The following is a 10,798-nucleotide window of genomic DNA, read 5'->3' as shown; positions in this document are numbered from 1 at the left end:
TCTTCATTTAATATCAACCTAGATTAATACTTACATGAACTTCACAACAACACTAAGCAAGCAAAGTTCATGAACTCTTGTTTAAATTATTTTTCAAGAAGAGGTATCATGAGAGATCACTCTTCTTGGATTCCTCCCGGCTCTTCAAAATATTTTTTAAATATAAACTCATCCTCTTTTAAAAAATTATGACATTCTTTCCAATAAATTTCTCCCGATTTTTTAAAAAATTATTCTAATTATGGAGTTTTATAATATCACTTTATTTTTCTAAGAATTTTTTTAAGTATGAATTTCTTCATTGGATTTTTTTTTTTATATACTAATACATTTTTTTAACATGGTGCATATTCCTATATGTGAGTTCTTTAACTTATTACTTGAGGTTTCAACCACTCTTCTCAAAAAAAAAAAAAAAATACTTGATGAACTCATTATAATATAACCATATATTTTTAACCTAAACAAGAGTTGGGTCTTGCAACAAGGAGCTAGTTGGATGAACACCGTTTGAATCATCCTCATGTAATGAAACCCGTTTTAAGATGCCTAACAATGGCATTAAGGGGGTTGGTCTTCTGGTTCAGGGGCGGCCACAAAACACGTCCAGGTACCCACGGAAAAACTTCAAATTTAAATTATAAAAAATCAAATCATTTTTATTTTTTCTTTTACTTGACTCGCAACCTATCGAGCCACGTCCCATGGTCACACAACGGGCCCACGGAGATGACATTGTCCAAGGGTCGTGTGTGTGTGTGTGTGTGTGTATTGATTGTTAGGTGATTTTTTATATAATAATGACACGAGTGTGTTAGGCGGCCAACAAACTAACTGGAGGATAAATAATGATACAGTCCTTCAAGATTCACAATTCGGCTATATTAATACCTATACCACGATTTTGTATATATCTTGTCCTTTCTTAAGCCTCGGACGCCAAATAACAAGCCTGGCCATGTACGTTCACGTACAACCTAATGATGAAAGGCAAAACATGCTTGCTTTTGCATTTTAGATTCATCAATGTTCCACTTTTCACTCTATAATTCGTATATCTCAATTTTACCCATGCATTTTTTACTTATTATCACTACTAAATATCTAGCAAAACACTCATTTTTTTTTCTATTTGATTTAATTCTTTCTTAGCTTGTTCCTCTCAATTTTTTTTTTTATATATATATATAGCAAGTAATGTAAAAAAACATCTTGGGTTGAAAAACTGGCCATGTACGTTCACGTACAATTTGTTTTTTTTTTTTGTATTTTTATATATGTTTTATCTTATTTTAACTATTTTCTTATATTATTTTATTTGAGTATTTCTCATGTAATAAACTTTATCACACAATTTAATAAATAAAATATTTAAACCCACATTTTTATTGGACAAATAAAAATGTCAACCAAACATTGTTTTCTAAACTAATAAAACTTACTCTTTTATTTTATAATATAACAATTTTTTAGGTGGAGCAATCATGCAAGGTGAAACAAATTTTTATAAAATTTAATTGCTTACAAGAAGTGAAGACCCTCGTCTCTTAACTACACATAAAAATTTTACTGTTTAAAATTGTTTTTACCTCCTTCAATCCTTAAATAATAGAAACTCGCAAACTAATTTAATTTAAGTATTAAAAAGTTATTTTATAAGTAACACCAACATAATCCACATCAATGTAAAAGATTCATTAAAATTCTTCATGATTTCATTATATATTATCTCACATAAACTTTTAAAAGCATAAAAAACTAAAAAAAATTCAAAATTTTAAACTACAGTGTTGTAATTGAACCATTGATGAATATTTTAGGAAAAAAAAAGATTTAATGGTTTAACACAAGAACTTGGGAAACTAGAAGAGTAATATTGGAAATCTTAAAGTATAAAGGTATAATAGTAAGCTTAATGAATCTATAGGGACAAAAACGAAGTTTATCCTGAAACAGAAAGCAGTATAAATATCGTGGGCGACCATCACGTGACACAAAATCTGCTGTCAATTATTATTGAATTGAGAGGCCCAATGCCAATGCTACTGCGCATGATTACAGAGTAACTGACTGACTACTACTACACTCCGTTCAGCATTTACGACACAACAAAGAAGAAGGCAATGGAGATGGAGATGGAGAGGGCGAGAGGAGGAGAGAGTGAAGAATCAGAGAGAAGAAAACTGTTATTACTGGAGAAAGTGAAGGAATGCCTTTCACAGAGACAGGATCAGAGACGAGAGGAATCGCCGTTAGTGTGGGCGATGGAAGTTGTGAAATGTTTAAAATCGTTAAAAATGGAAATGCCAAGCCCTGACTTAGCTGAAATCCTAGTCTCTCATCTCTGTTTCGATAATAACAACGCTTCTATCTGGAAGTTTCTACAACAGGCTCTTTCCTCCCGCCTCCTCTCTCCGCTTCACGTCCTGTCTCTCCTCTCCTCTAGGTATAATTAATTTTCAAGAATTTATGTTTATTATTAATTGATTAATTAATTATTATTACTTCTTTTTATTGTAGTGATTGATTGATTGCAGAGTGATTCCGAATCGACGGTCTCAACCGGAGGCCTATAGATTGTTTCTGGAACTTTTTAGCAGATATGCGTTTTCGCTTGATACAGCTGTTGATGATGCTTGCAGAGATAAGTATGTTTTTATTTCTGTGCTAATCCTATTTAATTAATTCAATTGAATTGAATTGAAGGTTAGGATGCAGGCAGCAATCAAACATTTTTTTTTCCAATTTTTTTTCTTAAATTGATAAATTAAGAAGTATTCATTGTTAAAGTAAGAAGAGGAGAGAGGTGGATTTTTGTAATATTAAATTACTTGTTGAGTATTTGCTGCCAAATTTTAATTTCTATAGTATCTGTCTGTGGAAATATTGGTGGTTAGGAGGCTGTCTGATGATTTTTACTGCCTGATTGTGCTTCTGTAATGTGTTTGTGTTTTCAGTGGCAATTTTGATTTCTTGTTGTCATTTTCTTTCTCCTTGTTTTGTGGCACTATTCAATACTCTAGCCAAGTAACTATGGACGTTTCTCAAAGAATCATGCTTTGCTTGCTTTTTCAGGATAATTAATTCTGTTGATGCTGCTCTTCAACTATCGCGGACTTATGAAGTTCATCTTTCAGAGCTTGGACAGTTGTTGGTGTTGTTCTTTTTTACTGTTTTTGTTGGATTGATTGATAGCACTTTTGATGATATGGGATTACAGATAAAATCTTCAGATATACAAGAGGGACCATTTGGAACAGATAATTTCCAGGATATGGACATGGATTCCAGAGGGGATTATAGTGTTGAGAGAAATGAGCATCGTGAGCTTTTAAGGAAGAAAAATACTATCATGTCCATGGAAGTGCTGGCAAAGCTTATGGAAAGCAGAAAAGCAATAGTTCTTCTCCGCCTTGTACACTTTAACATGTACGATACATTTCCATTTCCTATTTACTTTGCCATTGAATAACTATTGTTGTTTCCACAACTGAATTGTGTGTATCTTTTTTTTTTTTTTTTGTTACTCCTATTCTTTTGATGCTAATGTGAACGAAGATGGTGCCAACTTTGTGTTGACATTACTTTGATAATGCATACTTTCAACCCATCTTTTCTGCTCTTTATCAATCTTTACACTTTTAGTTCTCTAATTGCTATATTTGTTTTTTTCTCATTTTATGTTCTGATTGTGAATCCCATAATGCCTTGATTGGTAGTGGTACTCTTTTGTGTACCCTCAAGCTCATGTTCTTAGGATAGTGTATGTTATGCTGGGGATGGCTTCTATATATGGATCAACATGTGCCTGTAATCATCCATGTCCTACTGTTCTAAAACGTAAGAGTTGTACACGAAAACAGGAACCATTCATTTGCACATGACTGTGGAAGGAAACACTCATCACCAATGAGATCACAACCCAAATGCCATAATTAATAAATTTCCCTCATTATTTTCTGTCTTTGCATTTCTACTTTCTTATAACTTATAAGAGCTTAAAAGATGATATGACAGAACAAAATGAGGGAGAAGGACTTACATAGCCAGCTAACTAGAAACTGAAGCATAGCGAGTTACTCTTTTATAGTTCATGTTATACAGTGGTTGCTTTCTTTACTGAGGTCGCCCACTAGGCATATCTGGTTATTATTGAATATGTTGCTCAAAATTAAAGAGTTCCATTGTCACTTTTCTTTAACTGTTTAACAATAAATGCTAAGTAGAGACCTTGTGATGAATTGGAGCTGAACAAGTTGGATTGCCATCTCCACAACAATAAGTAAAAAAGAAGCCAATGGCTGTTATACTTCATTTTTCTTTTTGGAGAAAAGAATCATGGGACCAAGAAGAAAACATTGCCTCTTTATTTTACGCATGCTATTAGAACTATGCTCACATCTATAGTCTACTTAGTATAATTAAAATTTGTATAATGTCATCCCATTTCTTAAGGTTGTAAATGTCTGAACCATGTACATTCACATCAGTTGCTACACGCCACCTTTTCTACATTTGTTTCAATATTTTCCTTCACAGGCCTGAAAAGTTCCATGGCCTACTACAGAGGCTGTGGTTTTCTGAAGCCAATAAATTGGCATTCTCAAGTATGAAGCCTGCAAGCCAGTTTTTTGAAAGATTCTCAGCCAGCATCCGTAACGTGTGTGATTTTGAATACCAGTTAAACAAGGGCCAGCTTGTTCGGATGCTTACGGATATCAGACAACCACATAAGCGGCTGTCCTATTGCAATTCTGAATCTGTACAGTCTGCTTGTTGGGCTCCCTTTGATATTTACCTAGAGCACATAATGGATGGGAAGCAACTTCTTATTACTTCAGGAGTTATTATGCTCACAGGTAATGCTCTTGAAGTTATATGTGCATATTTCAATCTATATTTGTGCTTTTGGGTAGGTACATGTATTGACTTTATAAAATGCTTGGTTTTTCTTTTTCTTTTTTTCCCTCTAAAAATCATATTTTGAGTACTTAAAAAAAACCGTGTGGAAGTGGCAATGACATGTTTTCTGATTTGCATGTTATAATTGCAGAAACAATTATGCTGCTTCAGGTTTTTAATCGGGCAAGCTGGCAAGAAACCTTCCTAGCACTCTGGCTTTCTGCTCTTCGGCTTGTGCAACGAGTTGAGATCTATCTATCCTAACTTTTTTTGTTGCAGAACATATGCATTGTAGCTGAAGCTTATTCCATTTCATGGTTCGCTGCAGGAACGTGACCCTCTGGAAGGCCCTATTCCACATCTTGAGTCTCGTCTTTGTATCCTTTTGACCACTGTACCTTTAGCAATTGCTAATATTATGGACTACGAGGCCAAGTTTTGCTCTTCTTCTCTTCAGGGAGCTGCAAAATCCGGGTTCATAGAGATTGATGGACATGAATATCAAGTGGATGGGAAGGGCCAAACTTCAAGAAAAAATGGGCTTATTTCCTCTCTTCAGGTCCTTGGACAATTCTCCGGGCTCTTATGCCCTCCAGCATCAGTTATTGGTGCAGCTAATGCTGCAGCTGTAAAGGCAGCCAGCTTCATTTCTAATTCCAAGAGTGCAAGGGGTGGTTCAGTTTGTGGCACTCACAGCGATTCTTATATAAATGCAGGTATCTTAGAAGTATTTAGTTCACATCTAGGATCATAGAAAATTCTGACTCTGAATCCATACTTTATGGATTGAAATGCACAGGTACTTTAATTGGCTGCTGCTTTACACGGTATCTTGGCAATATTTATCCTTTTCAGGTGGTAATTTGAGGCATCTCATTATCGAAGCTTGCATTGCAAGAAAATTAATAGACACATCTGTATACTATTGGCCTGGTTATGTGTCTGCTTCAGTCATCTCATTTATAGATTCACCACCAGCTCAAAAATCTCCTTGGGTAATATTTATGGAAGGAACGCCATTCAGTAATTCTCTTGTGAATTTTCTACTTGCAACACCTGCTCCAAGGTAGAATAGAAATTTTTCCAAATAACCTCTAGTTGACATACTTGTAACTGATCTCCTTCATTGCTCTTCTGTTAAAGTTTAGCAGAGATAGAGAAGCTATATGATATTGCATTAAATGGGTCAGTGGAGGAGAGGTCAGCAGCTGCAAAAATTCTTTGCGGTGCATCCCTAAGCCGTGGATGGAACATTCAGGTTTGTATGTGTACTATATTGATGCCAAAAATTCCCAAGTTGTTTGTTTGGTGACCATTCTAGAAGATAGTAGTTCTTAGCCAATATATTTTAGTGCTTTATTCATACGTTTCAATTCTTGAGTGTACTGTTTGCTCTGATCAATGCCTGCTAAAGGAAGATGAACATGCATTTTTAGATTTGTTGACTGTGGACTAGGGAAGGGGGTGCGTTTACTAGTGTTTCTTAATTGAAGATGTTTTTTTCTATCTTTTTTTTATTAATGTTTGTCAGGAACATGTGCTGCACTACGTGGTGAAGCTTCTTTCTCCTCCTAAGCCTTCTACACATACTGGACAAAGGAGTCACTTAATTGATTATATGCCTATGTTAAGTGCCATCCTTTCTGGAGCTTCTTCAGTTGATACTGTCCATGTGCTTTCTTTGCATGGTTTGGTAGGTGAAGTACTGTTCCTTTTTATGGTATTTACTCCTCGAGTATGCAATGACTTTAGACTCTTTCTCAAACAAAGCCATTTATTTATCCATGCTGGCTATTATAGGCTTAATACCTTGCCATCCAGGCCGCTATTTGTCTTGAATCTATTTGCTGTTTTTCAGGTGACTTTGTGTCACATTGATGTGGGCTTTTCTTAATCGTAAGAATAATGAACTATTAAAGAGCTATGTGGGCTGCTTGGCTAGTCAAAGCAGGTTTTAGCAGGATCATCTCATTTGTGTTAGCCTAAGGCCAATATGAAATCAAATGCATATGCTGAAGCTGCACCAACCAGTGCCTTAACCACTCTTCATGAATATGCTGTTCTTACACACCCATTGTTCTTGAACTGCTGAAATCTGTTTCGAATTTCTATCGCCACCTCTTAGACACTCATAAAGTATTGCAAGTTGGATCTTCTTTGAGTTCTGATGGATCTTTGTTTATGTTCATGTAGATCCCTGAAGTTGCAGCTTCTTTAATGCCTCTTTGTGAGGTGTTTGGGTCACTTATGCCTACATCAAGTAACATATCAAGCAAAGATGATGAGCCCTCCATTTACATGGTTTTTTCTTCTGCCTTTCTCTTTCTTCTGCGTCTATGGAAATTCTACAGACCCCCCATCGAGCAGTGCTTAACAGGAGGAGGAGCCATTGGAGGTGAACTCACTTTGCAGTATTTATTATTATTGCGCAATGGTCGCATTGCATCGCACAATTATTCTGTCCAGGATGAAATTAATAGCAATCAGGTTCAGCATGAATATTCATCAGATAAACCCGAATATGTTGATTTTTATCCAAAACTGCGAGCTTGGTATTGCCAGAACAAGTCATGTATAGCCTCTCCGCTTTCTGGCATTTCCACTGGAAATCCTGTTCATGAGGTTGCTAATAAAATCTTAAACATGATTTACCGGAAAATGACTAAAAGTGGGTCCTCATCCGGGAATTCTTCAACAGTTACAAGCAATAGTTTATGTGGGTCCCCTCCAAGTACTGCTGAAGATCCTTACCAGAGGCCCAGGCTTCCTGCATGGGATGTGTTGGAAGCCATCCCTTTTGTTCTTGAGGCAATTTTAACAGCTTGTGCTCATGGACGACTTTCATCTCGGGACTTGACCACAGGTTAATCACAAGTCTAGCTTTTTAGTTTGTGCTTTGGTTTTCGTTTTATTTGTTCTGGTTAGGGTTCAAACTATCTCCTTGATCTCTAAAACTCCTGTCTTGTTATTAGAAGAATAACAGCTGTGCTATCAAGATTTATAATTATAATTGAGTCTCTCTAATGTGTTCCCCTCTGGCATGCATAGACTTGAGAACTCTTGAATCCTTGCAGGCCTAAGGGACCTCATTGACTTTCTTCCGGCAACTCTTGGAACCATTGTCAGTTACTTTGCTGCAGAAATCACTCGAGGTATATGGAAACCAGTTCCAATGAATGGAACTGATTGGCCTAGTCCAGCAGCGATCCTTTCAGCTGTTGATTCTGAAATAAAAGAAATACTTGCTGCTGCAGGAGTTGATTTTCCATGTGCTTCCTCCGGTACATTTCAGCAGCAAATTCTTTTGATTTATTTATACTGATTTACTATTGCATGATAAATTTTTAATGCATTTCATATCTGCTGTTTTATAAAGAAATACTTGCATGGAACTGCTCATGCAAAGACATGCACCTAAAATAGCAACAAAGCTGCACTGTATCTTGCGTGAGGATATGCGGACCTGTTTCCGAACTTGTGGGCATTTGAATTTTTTTTTGTTAAGGGATATCACCTAGTTAGGATCTTTGCTGACTCGTGAGAAGGGTCTTATCCTGCTTTCAACCTTTTTGCAAGAAGTGATTATACTCATGATTCAGCTATGCTCTCTGGTTAAGACTCTTGCACCCTATCTACATTCAAGCCCCAAAAATTAGTACTTCACCAGGCATTCATCTCCTTCACCATGTCTTTGTATGTAGAAATAACTTCCTAATGATTAAACAGGTCCTTCTTGTATGATCATTGTGTTTACTGTAAGGTAATTAGCTTTGTCAGTTAACCTTGCCTTTATGGGGATTTTACACGGTGCAGACTTTCGTGGAGTGTTTGAATGCTTATATTGCTTCTGTTCTGGTTTACCTTCTCTTGTTCATGGCCTTCTTATAATGGGCAACTCAGCTAGTGATGCAATTGTTTGTCATATTTGGATGCACATTATAGATTAACAATGACACATATGAAATTGTCATTTGAAAAGGAGAATGCTAGTGTTTTGCTTGCTAAATCCTGTATAATCTCTTGCAGGGCAATCACCTCCCATGCTTCCATTGCCAATGGCAGCTCTGGTCAGTTTAACCATCACTTTCAAACTCAACAAGAGCCATGAATACATACATGCCGTAGTTGGGCCTGCCCTGGAAAATTGTTCGTCAGGTTGCCCTTGGCCTAGTATTCCTATAATTGGCTCTCTGTGGGCCCAAAAGGTCCGTCGCTGGCATCACTTCATAGTTGTATCATGTGCTCGTTCTGTCTTGAAACGAAATAAAGTAGCCGTTGCCCAGCTACTGAGGAGTTGCTTCTCATCATTCCTTGGATCACTTAACGATTCCGCATCTTTGCTGACCAATCAGAGCAGTGTAAGTCGTCTATTGGGCACCACTATTGCAGTTCCTGGTGTTTCTCCTTCCCTCGCACCTGGATTCCTGTACCTTCGCTCTTGTCGAACTATAGAGGACATTCAATACGTAAATGGTGTGGTCATAGGTCTTGTAACAGAGTATGCAAGGGAATTAGCCTCCAGATGGACTGGGATGGACTCCTCTCGCTTGAAGTCTAGCCAGGCATCCCTATCCCATGCAGCTGCCAAGGCAAGGGAAGTTGCCATACTGGGCGCGAGCCTGTTATGCTTGTCAGGTGGGATGAATCTGATTCAAGAGCTTTACCTGGAGACTATCCCAACATGGCTGCTCTCATCCAAAAAAGAGAAACTTGGTGAGGCCAGTGCCGTGTCCCGTATATTGGAAGGGTATGCATTGGCATACATGGTGGTTCTGTCGGGCTCAGCTTTATGGGGGATAGGGCCCACTCCTCCAGCATGGGCGTTGTCTAGAAGAGCGCGAGTGGTCAGCGTCCACATGGACTTCTTGGTTCGAGTGTTGGAAGGAAGTATTTCACTTGGCTGCCATCCAGCCACATGGAAAGCTTATGTATCTTGTGTAGTGGGTCTAGTAGTGAGTTTTGCTCCAGCGTGGATTCAAGTCGTGAAGCTGGAAACATTGAGGAAATTGGCAAGTGGATTGAGAGGGTGGCATGAAAGTGAGCTGGCTCTCTCTCTGCTTGAAAGAGGTGGGGTTGCAGCCATGGGCTCTGTAGCTGAGCTGCTAAATGTAATTAGATGAGTTTTGAATGCAGAAATGCAGTGTCCATCAGCAGTCATTTGAGTTCTGAATGAGATTCGTAAGGTCCATCAAATGTCGTCAGAAATTGGTGTCTTTACACCGCCGTTATAGCAATATTTGAAGGCCGTAGCTCAGAATGCCAGAGAGACCTCCGGGGCAGGCTGACCTATGACCTTTTAGAGAGTAACCTGTTAGTAGTTGAGTGGTGGCAGCTACCTCCAGGAGATTTTTATTTTTTTTTTTTTTTTTTTTTTTTTTTTTTTTTTTTTTTTTTTTTCTGTAAGCAAATAGTTTTGGGGTCTAATTATCTTGATGTAAGAAACCTTCTAACAATCTCTGCAAATGCTATCATGTGTTTCCTGTATTGGGTACTAGGCGGGCCGAAGTCCCATAAAAGAAGCCAGGAGTGATACCAAACGGCGCGGGGCGGTCATCTGTCCTGGTCTCATGTTGAAGAAAGATATCGTCCAACGAAAAAAAAAAACAATATGAGCAGCTTAGTACATCAGATTTTGCTTTTTCCCATGAAAGGAGGTCTGCTCCCGTGGGGTGGAATTGAGATGAAGGTACCCATCTAATGTTATTCTTTTTAATTAAAATAATCTTCTTAATCTTTAAGCACATCTAATTTGAATCATTTGCATTAATAATAATAATACTAAAAATCTACTTGATGGAGTCTTCAAATCAGCTGCAATTTATGAAATTGAAAATATATTAAAATAAATTTAAGATTTTTTTATTTTTGATATTAATATATTAAAATCATCAAAAAC

General features: G+C 37.3%; 1 protein-coding gene across 1 annotated transcript; it reads left to right on the top strand.

The window, feature by feature from the left end:
* The first annotated feature begins 2,001 nt into the window (after positions 1-2,001).
* On the top strand, positions 2,002-10,243 carry LOC105112287 (mediator of RNA polymerase II transcription subunit 33A-like). Its single transcript, XM_011007936.1, has 12 exons — positions 2,002-2,446; positions 2,538-2,648; positions 3,076-3,429; positions 4,540-4,859; positions 5,054-5,145; positions 5,231-5,618; positions 5,758-5,968; positions 6,046-6,160; positions 6,434-6,595; positions 7,096-7,765; positions 7,977-8,183; positions 8,929-10,243. Exons 1-12 carry the CDS (start codon positions 2,124-2,126, stop codon positions 10,020-10,022), a joined length of 4,047 nt encoding a protein of 1,348 aa, XP_011006238.1. The 5' UTR covers positions 2,002-2,123; the 3' UTR covers positions 10,023-10,243.
* Positions 10,244-10,798: the final 555 nt, after the last annotated feature.

Source organism: Populus euphratica, unplaced genomic scaffold (assembly GCF_000495115.2).
Source record: "Populus euphratica unplaced genomic scaffold, PopEup_1.0 scaffold331.1, whole genome shotgun sequence".
Taxonomy (NCBI): Eukaryota; Viridiplantae; Streptophyta; class Magnoliopsida; order Malpighiales; family Salicaceae; genus Populus; species Populus euphratica.
Note: the sequence above shows the minus strand (reverse complement) of the source record. Positions and strands in the feature narration are given on the sequence as shown.

Bases quoted from the DNA above. Each gene is read 5' to 3' on its own strand.
- LOC105112287 (XM_011007936.1), top strand. From the start codon at position 2,124: ATGGAGATGGAGATGGAGAGGGCGAGAGGAGGAGAGAGTGAAGAATCA. The intron at 2,649-3,075 runs GTATGTTTTTAT...TTGCTTTTTCAG, and splicing joins GATGATGCTTGCAGAGATAA to GATAATTAATTCTGTTGATG. The intron at 7,766-7,976 runs GTTAATCACAAG...GAATCCTTGCAG, and splicing joins ATCTCGGGACTTGACCACAG to GCCTAAGGGACCTCATTGAC.